This window comes from Trachemys scripta, chromosome 1 (genome assembly GCF_013100865.1).
Source record: "Trachemys scripta elegans isolate TJP31775 chromosome 1, CAS_Tse_1.0, whole genome shotgun sequence".
Taxonomy (NCBI): Eukaryota; Metazoa; Chordata; order Testudines; family Emydidae; genus Trachemys; species Trachemys scripta.
The window spans coordinates 128,067,636-128,082,791 of NC_048298.1; the positions used below are offsets into that span (position 1 = coordinate 128,067,636).

A 15,156-nucleotide genomic window follows, 5' to 3' on the forward strand; every position below is an offset into this window, starting at 1 on the left:
AACATATTATCCCAACTACACATATATAATGATGGGTTCTAAATTTGCTATTACCACTCAAGATCGATTTTGGACTCACCATGGATAGCTCTCTGAAAACTTCAGCTCAATGTTCAGCAGCAGTCAAAAAGGCTGACAATGTTAGGAACTATTAAGAAAGGAAGAGAAAACAAGACAGAATCTCATAATGCCACTATATACATCTATGGTGCGCCCACACCTTCAATAATGAGTTCAGTTCTGGTCACCCCATCTCAAAAAGGATATAGTGGAAGTGAAAAAGGTTCAGAGAAGGACAACAAAGATTATTAAGGGTATGGAACAGCTTCCATACAAAGAGAGACTAAAAGGATTAGGGCTGATCAGCTTAGAAAAGAGAAGCATAAGGGGGATATGATACAAGTCTGTAAAATCATGAATGGTGTGGGAAATGTTATTTACCCTTTTCCACAATATAACAGCTAGGGATCAGCTGATGAAATTAATGGTCAGCAAATTTAATACAAACAAGAGAAAGTACTTTTCCACACCACACACAGCTAACCTGTGGAACTCATTGCCATAGCATGTTGTGGGAGCCAAAAGAATAACTGGGTTTAAAAAAGAATTAGAAAAGTTCATAGAGGACAGATCCATCAAGTGGTATTAGCCAAGCTGGTCAGGGATGTAACTCCATGCTTGGAGCAACCTAAACCTCTGACTGCCAGAAGCCAGGAGGGGAAGATGGGGTGGATCACTCCAGCTGCCCTATTCTGTACACACCCCCTACAGCTCTTGTACGGGCCACTGTCAGAGACAGGATACCAGGCCTGTTGGACCACTGGTCTGACCCAGTATGACCGTTCATCTGAGGAAGGAAGTAGGTCCCTATGATGCCACCTCAATATTACTTTCTCACTGCTACCCTGCTGAGACACCCAGTTCCCAAAGGGCCAGCCTGTAATCTACCTCTTCCCCAGCAGAAGGGTTCAACTCCATTGAGAGAGACAGATTGTTTCTCCCCCAGGGAAAGAGCCAGTTCCAAGGTAATGGAGGCTCTGCTGCTTGGTCGTATCAGACTGTGATCCTGCCCCTCCCCTTGTAGAAGGCACCATCACTTTGTTATTCTGTACAACTCCTAGATTTCTCTCTCTCTCTCTCTGGCAGGCACAGAAATGCAAAGTTCCAGCAAGTCCTGGAGAAACTGGAAAGTGCCAGTGTGTGCCAGCGCCTCTCCCTCAAATCCTTCCTCATTCTCCCCTTCCAACGCATCACCCGACTCAAACTCCTCCTACNTGGCCCCCTCAAGGATTGAACACACAACCCTGGGTTTAGCAGGCCAATGCTCAAACCACTGAGCTATCCCTCCCCTTCCCCAAAAGCTTTAAAAATACCTTGAACTGCACTTGGAAGCAAACAGGAGCCAATGTAATGTGCTCAATGTGCCTTACTGTTGGACAGACAGAAAGAAGTATTGAACAAATAAGAACCATGTTATTGTACCTAGGCTGTTTTGTGCCATGACTAGTGTTCATTTCCCCCCTACAGAAGTTATTGCATGTGATATTCGAGTCTAGTAGTACACTTACAAAGACAGGAGCTGCATGCAGATTCCTGTGCTCGCTGGTTATCCTGATTCCCTCACGCTCACCTCCTGTCCTGGCCCTCTGCCCATTTCTCCCTTGCCACTGCTCATCCTGTTGTCTCCCTACACCTGCCCCCCCCATATCCACCTGCCCATCTCTTTTGTCCTTGGGGGTCCATTCTCTCAGCCTCGGTTCTGAGACACTTTTTGCGGTTGTTCTGCAGAATATATTGAAGAGAACCCCGCCCGAGTCGGATGAAGAAGTGCAGGCCACACAGGCTTATGATGCACTGGAGAAGGTAAGGAGCACCAGCCCATTCTCCACTAGCAGTGTTATTGCCAACCTGCCAGTGCTGCTTTAGGCAGTGAACCAAACAGCTGCAGGGACTCCCACAGCATGGGACTTCCATCAGGAACAGACTGAAATGCTCACATGATCTTACTTCTCATGTGCTAGTGCCACATGCTCTTGAAGTGTAAGCAGGGAGCCAAGGGCAAGAGCAGGGGCTGTTGGGCACTGATGATGTCACACTACTTTCTTTAGTTTTCACTCTAGGCATTCTCTCGTGTGCTGATTGGCTGTTCATTCCCTTTGTCTTTCATTTAGCTCAATGGGTTTAAACAGAAACCTCCATCACAGTTCAGGGCAATTGCACCTGTATTTCCCCCTTGTGGTTCCAGCCAGGGCACCCACTCTCAGGCTTCCAGCTCCCCAGCCATCAGATCTCTCAAGTAGAGACCCACGGCTCACTCCCTCCTGACCATGGTTTTGCTGGGCTGCACAGTTCCCTGCCTGTAATGAGTTCCCCTGCAAGTCAGACTGCCTCAGCAGACCTGCTTTGTTTTCTCTTCAGAGGCTATAAACAGCCTAATTGCCCACAGTTACAAGCTACCACACAGTCCTTTCTAAACAAGCACATTTCTTAAGGTGAAAGCATTACAGAGAAAACGTTAAAAACACTAAAGGAACATACCCGCATTGTAAAAAGCTTACCAGAGCTTCCCCCCGCCAACTCCAACTGGGGCTGATCAGTCCTTCAAACCCCACCAAGGGGTCTTCCTGTGGTTACCAGTTAATAACTGTTAAATTCATGGGGGAGCTTGTTCTGAACTATAAGTCCCTCCTTTTTGCAGCTTGGAGCTTTGATCTGCCTATTCCAAGAATAGGTAACCAGCAGACAATGCGTTTCTCCTCATGGCAGAAGGTTGGGTCCAGAGGTGGGAATTTGCATTTACCTCCTCCCAGGTATTTCCTAGAAAACCCACTCAACTTTGTTTGTCCCAAAGGTTCCTTCCTGTCTGGCACATTGTTTAAAGTTTTGAAGCTTATAACACTTCTCAGGGTTTATGGGGGTCACATCTCCCCCCTAGAAAACTTACGTACAATTCTACAATAATACATAAACTTTGCATCTTTAATGCAACAAACTCCAAAGCTACTTCATTCAATAAGGTTTTTCAAGGATATTGCAAGAAACTGCCATATCTGTCCCACCGCGCCCCCTCTCCTCCCCCACATATCATGACACTCACATACCACTTGCACAATCATCAATCCGTATGCTGTATCCCTTTCCCCTAACCTGTGTCTATTTAGACTGACGCTCTCGGGGCAGGACTGTCTACTACTTTGTGTTGGTACCGTGCCTGGCACAATGGGATGCCATTCTTGGTTGGTCACTATGCACTAAGATAAACAGGGCAATAATTTGAGTTCCTTGAGGAATCGTGATGCCACCCCCTCGTTGCAGGTATTCTCCACCCCTACAATCGCTCAGATTGTTTTTTGGACATGGTGTGCACGCTCTCCTATCCAATCTCACCCCTGCTCAAGTCTCATAGAACTGAGTCTCCCACAGAAGAGCAGCTATAGAGCATAGGAATTTGGGACCGTTGGGTGGGGGCAAGAATGTCACACACTGAATCCTACACCTTGCAGCAAAGTGGGTCCTAGATTGTACTTGAGCTAGTTCTGCCCATTAGAATGTTGTTCCCTTCTTCTGTAAATCCACCTTGCCATGCACTATTAGCAGCTGCTGGGTTTCAACCACATTAGACAGCTCTATATTTAAGGCTAAAGAACATCCTTCTCGTGTGTGGATAGGAAACAGATTTAGTGGAGCAGGAGGTGGGTCAGGACCATGCAAAGGTGGAGTTTGTGGTTAAGTATTATCTAATAACCCCCCAGCTTCCTGTATGCTTGAGATACTGCCTGTAGTAAGTATTGCTCCCAAATGACCAGTGACTTGCCCCAATTCCCAACAGGCAACAGTATTTTGGTGCATCTATTGCTCTCCAGAGATCCTGGTATTATTGTAGCACCCAGTAGCCCTTTGGGCCAGGTGCTGTGCAAACACAGGACAAAGACATACTGTAAGCTATCTGGGGCTGGAACGAAGTATAAGACAAGAGACAACAGATGGGAGCACAAGGAAACAATAGCATGCTAGGCTGTGATCTTAATATACCAGCAGCCTAACCATTGTTGAGTTTCTTGTAGGCATCACCAGCAAAGGAGGGACTTGAAGGTGGATAATGAACTAGTTCTGCAAATGTTTACAGGAGTGCCACCCAAGCCTAAAGGTGTTTGTTTGAAAATTTAACAAGTGGGTAGTGGAGGCGGACAGCCAATCGGAGGCAGGAGTTGACCCTTTGATACTGAATGATAGGTAGTATCATGATGCTAGCTAGGGTGGGGAGAGGCTGTGAAAGGCTTTTAATGTAGAAGACAAGTACCTTAGGTCTGATGTGCTACAGAAGGGAGAGCCAGTACAGCAAGGCAGAGTGAGGGGTGTCATGGTCAAAGCAACAGGCGAGGAGAGTGCTCTTTGCAGCAACATCCTTAACAGCTCGGAGCAGGACAAGACTGGATTTGTCAAAATCAGACATAAGGAGGTTGCAGTAACTGAGACATGACAACAGCACTCCTCACTCAGAGCGGAACTCAATATCAGGGACTAAACCTCCACAGTAAGTAAAACTGTTTGGCCGAGAAAGCACAGCATCCATCCGCTCTTTGGAAAATGAGGTTCTGGGAGAAAGAACCCTGAGGGTTGTACCATCTATATCTATTCTATCCGCTCCCAACAACCTCTTCCTCCTTCCCCTCTGCAGCTCATAAAGGACTGCAACGAAAATGTCCAGCGCATGAAGAGCACTGAGGAGTTGATCTACCTAAGACAAAAGATTGATTTTGAGTGCAAGGTAAGAACCCACCCGCTCCGATTTCTACTTTAGTCCTACCTACTACCCAGACCCAACACCACTAACTCATCACTGCACACTCAGTCTGTCGTCTCCCACCCCACCCTGTATTTTCCAATACCCGAGGAGCACTGGTGAACTAATACAGAGCACACAGAAAATAGAGTTGCAGTACAAGGTGAGACACTCCCCTTGGGTTGCTCAGTAACCTGACCCCTCTTAGCCCAGCACCTCACCCCTGTACAAGGATGGGAGCGAGAGCTGATTCTGGTGTCTACTCCCCTGCATTATGCCAGGGATGACAAGTTTTGAATCTACTCAATTCATCTACCTCATCGTGGGATTGGAAGCAGCGGATCAGGTCACAACTTGCCCACCTACAACAGGGGCTATGAGAGCAACCTCACCTTATGCCTTCAAGAAGGGGTTCCAGCCCTAATGCACCAACTTCCATGGGTATCTGATCATGGCATTCTTCCCTGTCTCACAGATATTCCCACTGGTCTCGCAGTCTAGGCGGCTGGTGAAGTGTGGTGAGCTGATGACGTTGGACGACAACACTCTGAGCCCCAAGTGGAAACTCACCACCCGCCACATCTACCTGCACCTCTTCAATGACTGCCTGCTCCTGTCCCGGCCCAGGGAGTGAGTCTCCCAGACTGCACCTCTCACTGACCTCTATAATTGCGGGTCCAGAAAGGGGTGGGGATGTTGGTGAGGCAGCGTCCCTTCCCCCTCAGATTCCAGCCAGCAGATGGCAACCTTTATTGGCTAGACTGCTCAGTTTAGCACTCTCACATCTCATGAACAGCCTGCAAGCTTCATCATGCAGTACCTTCACTTCCAAACTCTTAATTATAGCATTCTTATGTCGTTCTACATATCTTCCTCCCCTTTGCACCTAACCCCCTTTATACTTCACAGCATAACTTAGTTCAGTCTAGTTATGTTCAAGGCTAACGCATTTCTCCCCCAGCCTATTTTAGCTTAAGGACTGTATGGATGACCGGAGAACCAGTGGGAATATGGCATGACAAGAACCTGAAACCTGAGTAGTTGAGGGAAAGGGATTCTTTAGTCCAGACTCTTTTTTTTTAAGTTGTAAAATATTTAACCAGCGTCTGATGAACACTTGTGAGAAAAATGGTCTGAGACAGATTCAAACAATCCTGTCCCTTCCATTGAGGGCTAAGAAAAATCCTGTTCCAATTCTCTGGTCCTCCAAGAAGACCTCTAACAAAGGCAGAGAAGATGGGACTTTATATGTTTAAGGTGGAACTCCCCTCCCCCACACACACCCTTTTAAACCTTCTTGACCTATCAAAGCAGCAAAAAAGAGCCCAAACCCCAAATGTTTTATCCTGTGTACGTGACTTTTAAACCTAACACAGTTTTTCTAATTCCCCCTCTCTTTCCCTTTAGGGGTGGGCGCTTTGTCGTGTTTGATCATGCTGCATTTTCAGATGTACGTGGGGAGAAGTGTGAGATGAAGCTGCACGGGACAAACAAAAATCTTTTCCGCCTTTTTCTCCTTAAGAACAACCAAGGGAAAAGCGTGCAATTCCTCTTTCGTACAGAGACACAGTAAGAGCCAGAGATTATTCCCACTGAATCCTAACACCACTTTTACATATGGTTGCAGCTGCCAAAACCCTATACCTCTCTCAGCTGCCTAAATGCCCAACATCCCCTGCTGCTTCTGAGACCTAGAGGACACTCTCTTACAATGAAGTTGCAAGCCTCCCACCACACTTTCCAATTATCCCAACGCACTGTCATCTTGACCCCTTAATCCCATCCACTGAGTCATCTTTCTCCGCCCCGTCCTGTACCCTTGTCCTGTTCCATACCCTCTTCTCAGTTACCCCATTGAACAACTACCCAGGCAGATATCTCAAGCTCTTAACACCGTGTCTGGGATATCAACCCCCAAAATGGGGGAAATCATTTTTTCAACCCCTTTCTCTTCCTTCCTTCATTTAGCCCCAGATTCTCACTAATCCTTCACTTTCCCCATTTAGCATTCTCTTTCACTTCCCCAAGAGGTGGTGGCAGGCACTTCTTTTCTCCAATCCCTCCCTACACAAACACCGCCCCCACCCTCAATATCCCTGGCTCCTCCACTCTTATCTCTCCAGCATCTTTATTTTGGTATTTTCCAGCAGTGAGAAGCTGCGGTGGATCTCCGCTCTGGCGCCACCACGAGGAGAACCAGATCTCTTAGAAAACCCTGGTGAGACTGCTCAGGCGCTGCAGGCCTGGGTGGGAGGACTTGCCTAGGGGACAGAGTTGTGTCCCAGTGAGGAGGAAGATATAAGGGTAACATGGACATAGGAGTGAATCTGAAGAGGAACATTCACCCTCCCCTTTACTTATTTTACAAATATCAAACTTGACTCGTTTTTTCCCCCCTCATCTCCAGACGATGCCCCTCCCTCTCTATCTTCCCCATCCCCTCCACAGCTTCAGACACTCATCACAGGTGTCACCCCTAACATGAGCGCTCTTCCATCTCCCCACTTTTCAGATGCTGGGCCTCACCCTAAAGGTGTCTCCCTCATCCCTCAGGTGTTGTGCCCAATCCTCATGTTCTTCCTTCCTTGGGGAGAATGCGGTACCCAACACTTGCAATCCCTCTCACTCCTCCAGCCTACTCACGCTCTTCACCTCTCTCTCAGACTCACCTCAGGTTCAGTGCATACGGACATACAAAGCTCGGGAGAATGACGAGCTGGATCTGGAGAAAGCAGATATCATCATGGTCATGCAGAACAGCAACGACGGTGAGTGGAACAAGCGCTGATCTTCTTGGAGAAGGGGGGTGAAAACTGAGTCATCTCTTTGATGACAGGGCCATTAGGCTATATAAGGGATGGAGAGGGAAGCTTTCTTCTCAGAACATATCTTGCCTGCCTATTATCCGGGGTCTCAATTAGACCATTAAACAAATAGACCATGTGGCTTGAAGGTTGCAAGGGGATCTCTTTTTGGCTGGTGTCTTGTTCTAGCTTGCTCAGTTAGGATGGGGCTTTTTGGGGGTGGGAAAAGGGAAATCTCAGCCAGTTTGTCCCATGTTCTCTGTGTCTGCCTCCACCCCTGCAGGCTGGATGGAAGGAGTGAAACTCTCAGATGGAGAGAGAGGCTGGTTTCCCTCAGAGCATGTGGAAATAATCTCCAGCAAACACGCACGCCAGATGAACCTGAAGGAGGAACAGCGTGTGAAGAATGCCAAACAGCAGGTCTTCTGCAAGAAATAGGATTCTCCACTTCCTGTTGCAAACTGTACAGTCTCTCTGGTATGGAGAAACCTGACTTAAGAAATCCTCTCTCTACCACATTCTGGAAGAAACAACTCTGCAGAAATAAAAAACGAGCACTTAATACTGTCAGACAAAGTGCTTCTACTAAAGAAAGCAGGAATTCAGCCAGGAGTAAATATATTCACTTCTACTGCCTCTGTAGTCATGGTGAGACCAAGGAAGGAAAAGAAGCTGCATATATTGCTTGCTTTGTAGTAGTAGGGAGGGAATATAAGAGAGCAGAGGACTGGGACTCAGGACTTTTGGAAATCTGTGCCTGATTTTGCCACTGACAAGATGTGTGACCCTGGGCAAGTCACTTCAGAACTCTGCCTCAGTTTCCCAATCTGTAAAACGGGGATAATACTTACCTACCTCACGGGATGTTGTGAGGCTAAATTCATTCATATTTGTAAAGCGCTTTGAGTTCCTGAGAAGAAAGGCACTATAGTCATGTAAAGCACACTGTAGTTAAGGTTGAGAAGAGCTTTTCATTTCAACCTCTTCTTAGGGTTCTTTAAGTGGTTTTAATTTCCACATATTTTCATTTAAGATAATATATAATGGACCAAATTTTCTGTTGATGTAAGTGGGTACAATTCCAGTAACTTCAAAGGCGTTCCGCACTTTTATACCAGCTCAGTTTAACCCAGAGTCTCAGCAAAAGATAAGGTTTAGATAGTATGAGAAAAATCCATTAGAGTTAGGTAAGCATGGGGAAAGAAATTTTTCCCTCTAAAATGTTTTTCAGACCTTCTTTTGGAAAATTTTTCAAAAACGATTAGTGATTTTTGGGCGCTCAACCTGAGATACTTTGAAGGAGCCTGAGTTTCAGGAAGTTCTGGTCACCTGCCTTTGGAAAACAGTGTCCCATAATCACTAGTCACTTTTGAAACTCTTGACCAAGGTTATGTTTTACATGTTGGCATATGCTCTGTATTTAAATTTAGTTGTTCTTGAATGGCAGGAAAGTGGAATTGCACTGCGTATGCCTAATCTATTATAGCAGATGTGATGCAACACGCAACATTTTGCACAATTATAAAACATAAGGAAATCTATAAACTATAGATATTTTTAAGCAAAACATGTAACTGCAGTTTGTTAAGGTTCCATTTCTGTGCAAAGTCATCAGGTTTTAAGTGCAGCTTATGTGCAGAATCTATCCACTGGAGAACACTGCTTCAAACTGTAAAATATTTTTTCTTCTGTATTAAACAAAGGAGGATTTTTGCCTGTAATTATGCTAAGACAACATCAAGGTTGAGAATTTAAACACAGCAAAGTACGAAAGCAACACATGTAACCTTCTTGCTTCTAACGTATTTGAAGAATTATTGACCTTTGTATCTCTGGATCTTTGTAATATCCTTTTGATTTCCCTGGCATAGTTTGTTCCAGCCTATTTATGCCAGTCATTTGAACTGGATTTACATTTTTTTTAACCTAATAAACTTATGCACTTCTCCAGTTAGGATATATAGGTTTACCTGTTCCGTTGCAGTTAGCTTAGCTTATCTTTTTATAGGAACATAAGCTCTGTGCCTGTAACAGTTGCCAACATTTGAACACTCCCCTCACCCCCCAAAACTAATTTTTCATATACGACGACCCTCCCACATCATTTCAGCTGGATAAGACTTAGCTTTTTTTCTCTGCATTGACATCTTTCTTCACTTCTACAGCAGCCATGGCATAGAACGTTACATGGTGTAGTTAGAATGAGATGACTGCCCCTGTAACCTCCATACCACATGCATCATCTGTCACCAGTATACCAAGGTGACCTGGGAGGATGACCTATTGAGAGAGGACATTTAGTATACACCATACTGATACTGAAGGACAAGATGGTTATGATGTCCTGCTAGCCATTCAAAAGACTGGTCCACAGACTGTACAGTGCCTCCTTAGAGAGAACTAAAACTGATCCTAGGTCCACTTTTAACAGCTGAAATCAGTGCTTGGAAAGGGGGTAAAGGTGAGTCCTAACTTCAAACCAAAGGTAATGACAGACTAACAAAGGTAATCCTCAGCCACCCACCTAAACTTCTATCATAGTCCAAATACAAGATTCCAAACTACATGCCATGATTTCATTTGTACCATGTATGCATCTGGGACAAACTCATGGTTGTCATGAGTTCCTGAGTCACCTTTACGGAGTGAAGTTACTCAAGAGAATAAGCCTGCATGAAAACTCTCAAGTCAGTGAGGCAGTCTGAGATTCAGTCATGCAGCTATTTCAACTTTAAACTTGTCCCAGGAATGCAAAGTTATCAAGTCTGTTTCTGAGGGGGGAAGGTTGTAGGAACATAGGAATTGTCATGTGAGATCAGACCCATGATCCATCTAGTGCAGTACCCTGTCTGACAGTGATTAGTACCAGATACTTCAGAGAAAGATACAAGAAACCCTGCAACAAGAAACTTTGAAACAAATCTGTCCATAGGACAGTTCATTTGTTACCTCTAGCAGGTAAAGACTGGCATAAACCTCTAAGCATGAGGCTTACCCCTTCTAAAAAAATAAAGTTTAAAAAAATTTCATAATTGAAACTCTGATGTTTTCATTAACTATATAAATCCCAATCCTGGATGTATTTTTTTTTTTTTTGGTAGCCTGCTAAACTCAGTCTCAATTCCATTGTAGCATTGAGTTCTGTAGGCTTACTATGCACTGGATTAAAGAGTGTTTCCTTTTATCTATATTAAATTTACTGCCCTTCAAATTGGTTGAATATTCCCTTGTTCTCGTATTAGGAGAGATTGGGCACTTGTGTTTATTGTTCAATTTCTACACCAATTGGTTTTGTACATCTAAAATCAGTTGCAGACTATTACAGCTTCTTTCCTAACCATCTCTCAGCGCATGCACAAAAAAAAAAAAAAAAAAAAAATCTGTAGAGGTGCTAACACAAAGCTTGCTGTATCATTCAGCCCAGTCTTAGTTATAGAAGCAGTCAGGGCCGCATCCACAAGCAAATGATGGATAGTGATCATTTGATTCATCACCAAGTTTGCATTGAACAACATGAACAGAAAGGGCAAGGTCACGGCCAGCCAGTTCCCTATCATACTGAGGAATGATCTCAAACGATACTAGTGAGACATATGGGCAAACTGGATCTATGAGAAAGCCTCAGCCTACCCTGCCTTTCCATGTTCATCAATAGGAATAAGAGACCCCAATCACCAATGAGCCTACATCACCCTCTCATCATGTAACTCCTTACTGATCCCTCAGGGTCCCTAGGGTGGGTAAGGATCTAGACTTCCCCAGTAGAGTATAAGGGTATCACAGACCTTTCGCCACCATGCTGAGGACAAGTTGCCATTTCTATAAATTGAAACAGAGGCCACTTTTTCAGGGCTCTCCTTTTATCTCCACCACCTCAATCCATATATAAAGAAACAACCAATTCAATTAAACATCCCAGCCAACGCAATAAACCATTCCACCTACTGCCACATACATTAAAAGAGTCTAGTTACACACAATTGAATACAGTATTCCAGGTGTGGTTGTCTCAGTACTAGAGAAACAGAACGCAGGTAGTAGTGGAATTCAAAAAAATAACGAGGAGTCTGGTGGCACCTTAAAGACTAACAGATTTATTTGGGCATAAGCTTTTGTGGGTAAAAAACCCCACTTCTTCAGATGCATGGAGTGAAAAGTACAGAGGTAGGCATAAATATACTGACACACGAAGAAAAGGGAATTACCTTACAAGTGGAGAACCACTGCTAACAGGGCCAACCCAATCAGGGTGGATGTGATCCACTCCCAATAATTGATGAGGAGGTGTCAATATCAAGAGAAGGAAAATTGCTTTTGTAGTGAGCCAGCCACTCCCAGTCCCTATTCAAGCCCAAATTAATGGTGTTAAATTTGCAAATGAATTGTAGCTCTCTCTCTTTGAAGTCTGTTTTTGAAGGGTTTTTTTGTTGAAGTATGGCTACTTTTAAATCTGGTATAGAATGATAGAATGTCCAGGGAGATTGAAGTGCTCTCCTACCGGCTTTTGTATGTTACCATTCCTGATGTCTGATTTGTGTCCATTTATTCTTTTATGTAGAGACGGTCCAGTTTGGCCAATGTACATGGCAGAGGGGCATTGCTGGCACATGATGGCATATATCACATTAGTAGATGTGCAGGTGAATGAGCTGCTGATGGTGTGGCTGATGTGGTTGGGTCCTCTGATAGTGTCGCTAGAGTAGATATGGGGACAGAGTAGGCAATGAAGTTTGTTACAGGGATTGGTTCACGGGTTAGGGTTTCTGTGGTGTGGTGTGTAGCTGCTGTTGAGTATTTGCTTCAGGTTGGGGGGCTGTCTGTAAGTGAGGACTGGCCTGCCTCCCAAGGTCTGTGAGAGTGAGATCATTTTCCAGGATAGGTTGTAGATAGTTGATGATGTGCTGGAGAGGTTTTAGCTGGGGGCTGTACATGATGGCCAGTGGTGTTCTGTTATTTTCCTTGTTGGGCTGGTCCTGTAGAAGGGGACTTCTGGGTACCCGTCTCGCTCTGTCAATCTGTTTCCTCACTTCCCGAGGTGGGTATTGTAGTTTTAAGAATGCTTGATGAAGATCTTGTAGATGTTTGTCTCTGTCTGAGGGATTAGAGCAAATTCGATTATATCTTAGGGCTTGGCTGTAGACAATGGAGCGTGTGATGTGGTCTGGATGAAAGCTGAAGGCATGTAGGTAAGTATAGCGGTCAGAAGGTTTCCATTATAGGGTGGTGTTTATGTGACCATCACTTATTTGCACTGTAGTGTCCAGGAAGTGGATCTCTTGTGCGGACTGGTCCAGGCTGAGGTTGATGATGGGGTGGAAATTGTTGAAATCCAGGTGGAATTCTTCAAGGGCCTCCTTCCTGTGGGTCCATATGATGAAGATGTCATCAATGTAGTGCAAGTAGAGGAGGGGCACTAGGGGACGAGAGCTGAGGAAGCGTTGTTCTAAGTCAGCCATAAAAATGTTGGCATACTGTGGGGCCATGCGGGTACCCATAGCAGTGCCGCTGACTTGAAGTTGTCCCCAAATCTGAAATGGTTGTGGGTGAGGACAAAGTCACAAAGTTCAGCCACCAGGTATGCTGTGGCCTCATCAGGGATATTGTTCCTGACAGCTTGTAGTCCATCCTCATGTGGAATATTGGTGTAAAGAGCTTCTACATCCTGGTGGTCAGGATGGTGTTTTCAGGAAGATCACCAATGCATTGTAGTTTCCTCAGGAAGTCCGAATATAGCTGGGAGTGCTGGTAGCGTAGGGTCTGAGGAGAGAGTCCAAATAGCCAGATAATCCTGCTGTAAGAGTGCTAATGCCTGAGATGATGGGGTGTCCAGGGTTTCCAGGTTTATGGATCTTGAGTAGCAGATAGAATACCCCTGGTCGGGGCTCTAGGGGTATGTCTGAGTAGATTTGTTCCTGTGCTATAGCAGGGAGTTTCTTGAGCAGATGGTGTAGTTTCTTTTGGTACTCCTCAGTGGAATCGGAGGATAGTGGCCTGTAGAATGTGGTGTTGGAGAGTTGCCTGGCAGCCTCCTGTTCATATTCTGACCTGTTCATGATGACTACAGCACCTCCTTTGTCAGCCCCTTTAATTATAGTGTCAGAGTTGTTTCTGAGGCTGTGGATGGCATTGCATTCTGCATGGCTGAGGTTATGGGGCAAGCGATGCTGTTTGTTCACAATTTCAGCCTGTGCACGTCTGTGGAAGCACTCTGCGTAGAAGTCCAGTCTGTCATTTCGACCACCAGGAGGAGTCCACGCAGAATTCTTCTTCTTGTAGTGTTGGTAGGATGGTTCCTGTGGGGTCAGTGAACTGTTCAGTGGTGTGTTGAAAACATTCCTTGAGTTGGAGGCGGCGAAAGTAGGTCTTCCAGATCACCGCAGAACTGTATCATGTTTGTGAGGGTGGTAGGGCAGAAAGAGAGTCCCTGAGATAGGACAGACTTTTCTGCCAGGATAAGCGTGTGGTTGGATAGATTAACAATATTGTTGGGTGAGTTAAGGGTACCACTGTTGTAGCCCCTTGTGGCATGTAGGAGTTTAGATAGTTTACTGTTCTTTTTCCTCTATAGAAAAGTAAAGTGTGCGTTGTAAATGGCTTGTCTCCTTTTCGTAAAGTCCAGCCACGTGGAAGTTTGTGTGGAAGGTTGGTTTTGTATGAGAGTCTCCAGTTTTGAGAGCTCATTCTTGATCTTCTCCTGTTTGCTGTACAGGATGCTGATCAGGTGGTTCCTCAGTTTCTTTGAGAGTGTGTGGCATAATCTCTCACCATAGTAAGTGTAGTATGTCGATTGCAATGGATTTTTTACCTTCAGTCCATTTGATATGATGTCCATCTGTTCACACTTGGAGAGGAAGACGAAGTCTGTCTGTATCTGTGCAAGTTTTTTGATGAGGTTGATCAATCATTTGCATTGATTTAAAGATAATCAATGCAAATGAGCAAAGGCCTAGGGAGAGTCACTCTATGAGACGAGATGAAAAATTAAGGCCCTTATCCTGCCATGAGCTCTATGCAGACAGGCCTCTGCGCCCATGTGGAGCACATTGCAAGACTGGGCCTAAAGTCTGTGTTTTTGCTAAAAGATGACAGTAGGGTTGCCAACTTTCTAATCGCACAAAACCAAACAGCCCTGCCCTGCCCTATTCCCCGAGGACCCGCCCCTTCTCCGAGCCCCCACCTCTGCTCACTCCATCTCCCCCCTCCCTCCGTCCCTCGCTCTCCCCCATCCTCATTCATTTTCACTGGGCTGGGGCAGGGGATTAGGGTGCGGGGGTGGTAGTGAGGGCTCCGGCTGGGGGTGCGGGCTCTGGGCTGGGGCCAGGGATGAGGGTTTGGGGTGCAGGAGTGGGCTCAGGGCTGGGGCAGGGTGTTGGGAGGGTGTGGGCTCTGGGAGGGAGTTTGGATGCAGGAGGGGATTCTGGGCTGGGGCAGAGGTTTGGGGTGCAGGGTCGAGGCAGCGCTTGCCCTGGCTCTCAGGAAGTGGCCACCAGGTCCCTGCAGCCCCTAGGTGCGTGGGCAGCCAGGGCGGCTCTGCCCGCTGCCCTTGTGCCTTCAGACGCTGCCCCTCAG

General features: G+C 45.8%; 1 protein-coding gene across 1 annotated transcript in view; it reads left to right on the top strand.

Annotated features, from left to right (window-relative positions):
• Positions 1-10,581, top strand: part of LOC117884407 (rho guanine nucleotide exchange factor 5-like) — a 48,445-nt gene extending 37,864 nt beyond the window's left edge. The window contains exons 8-15 of the mRNA XM_034784785.1: positions 1,147-1,273; positions 1,786-1,863; positions 4,679-4,768; positions 5,259-5,413; positions 6,191-6,352; positions 6,931-7,001; positions 7,447-7,551; positions 7,871-10,581. Of these exons, the coding sequence (XP_034640676.1) occupies positions 1,147-1,273; positions 1,786-1,863; positions 4,679-4,768; positions 5,259-5,413; positions 6,191-6,352; positions 6,931-7,001; positions 7,447-7,551; positions 7,871-8,025 (943 nt within the window). The 3' untranslated portion in view covers positions 8,026-10,581. The remainder of the gene's footprint in view (positions 1-1,146; positions 1,274-1,785; positions 1,864-4,678; positions 4,769-5,258; positions 5,414-6,190; positions 6,353-6,930; positions 7,002-7,446; positions 7,552-7,870) is intronic.
• Positions 10,582-15,156: the final 4,575 nt, after the last annotated feature.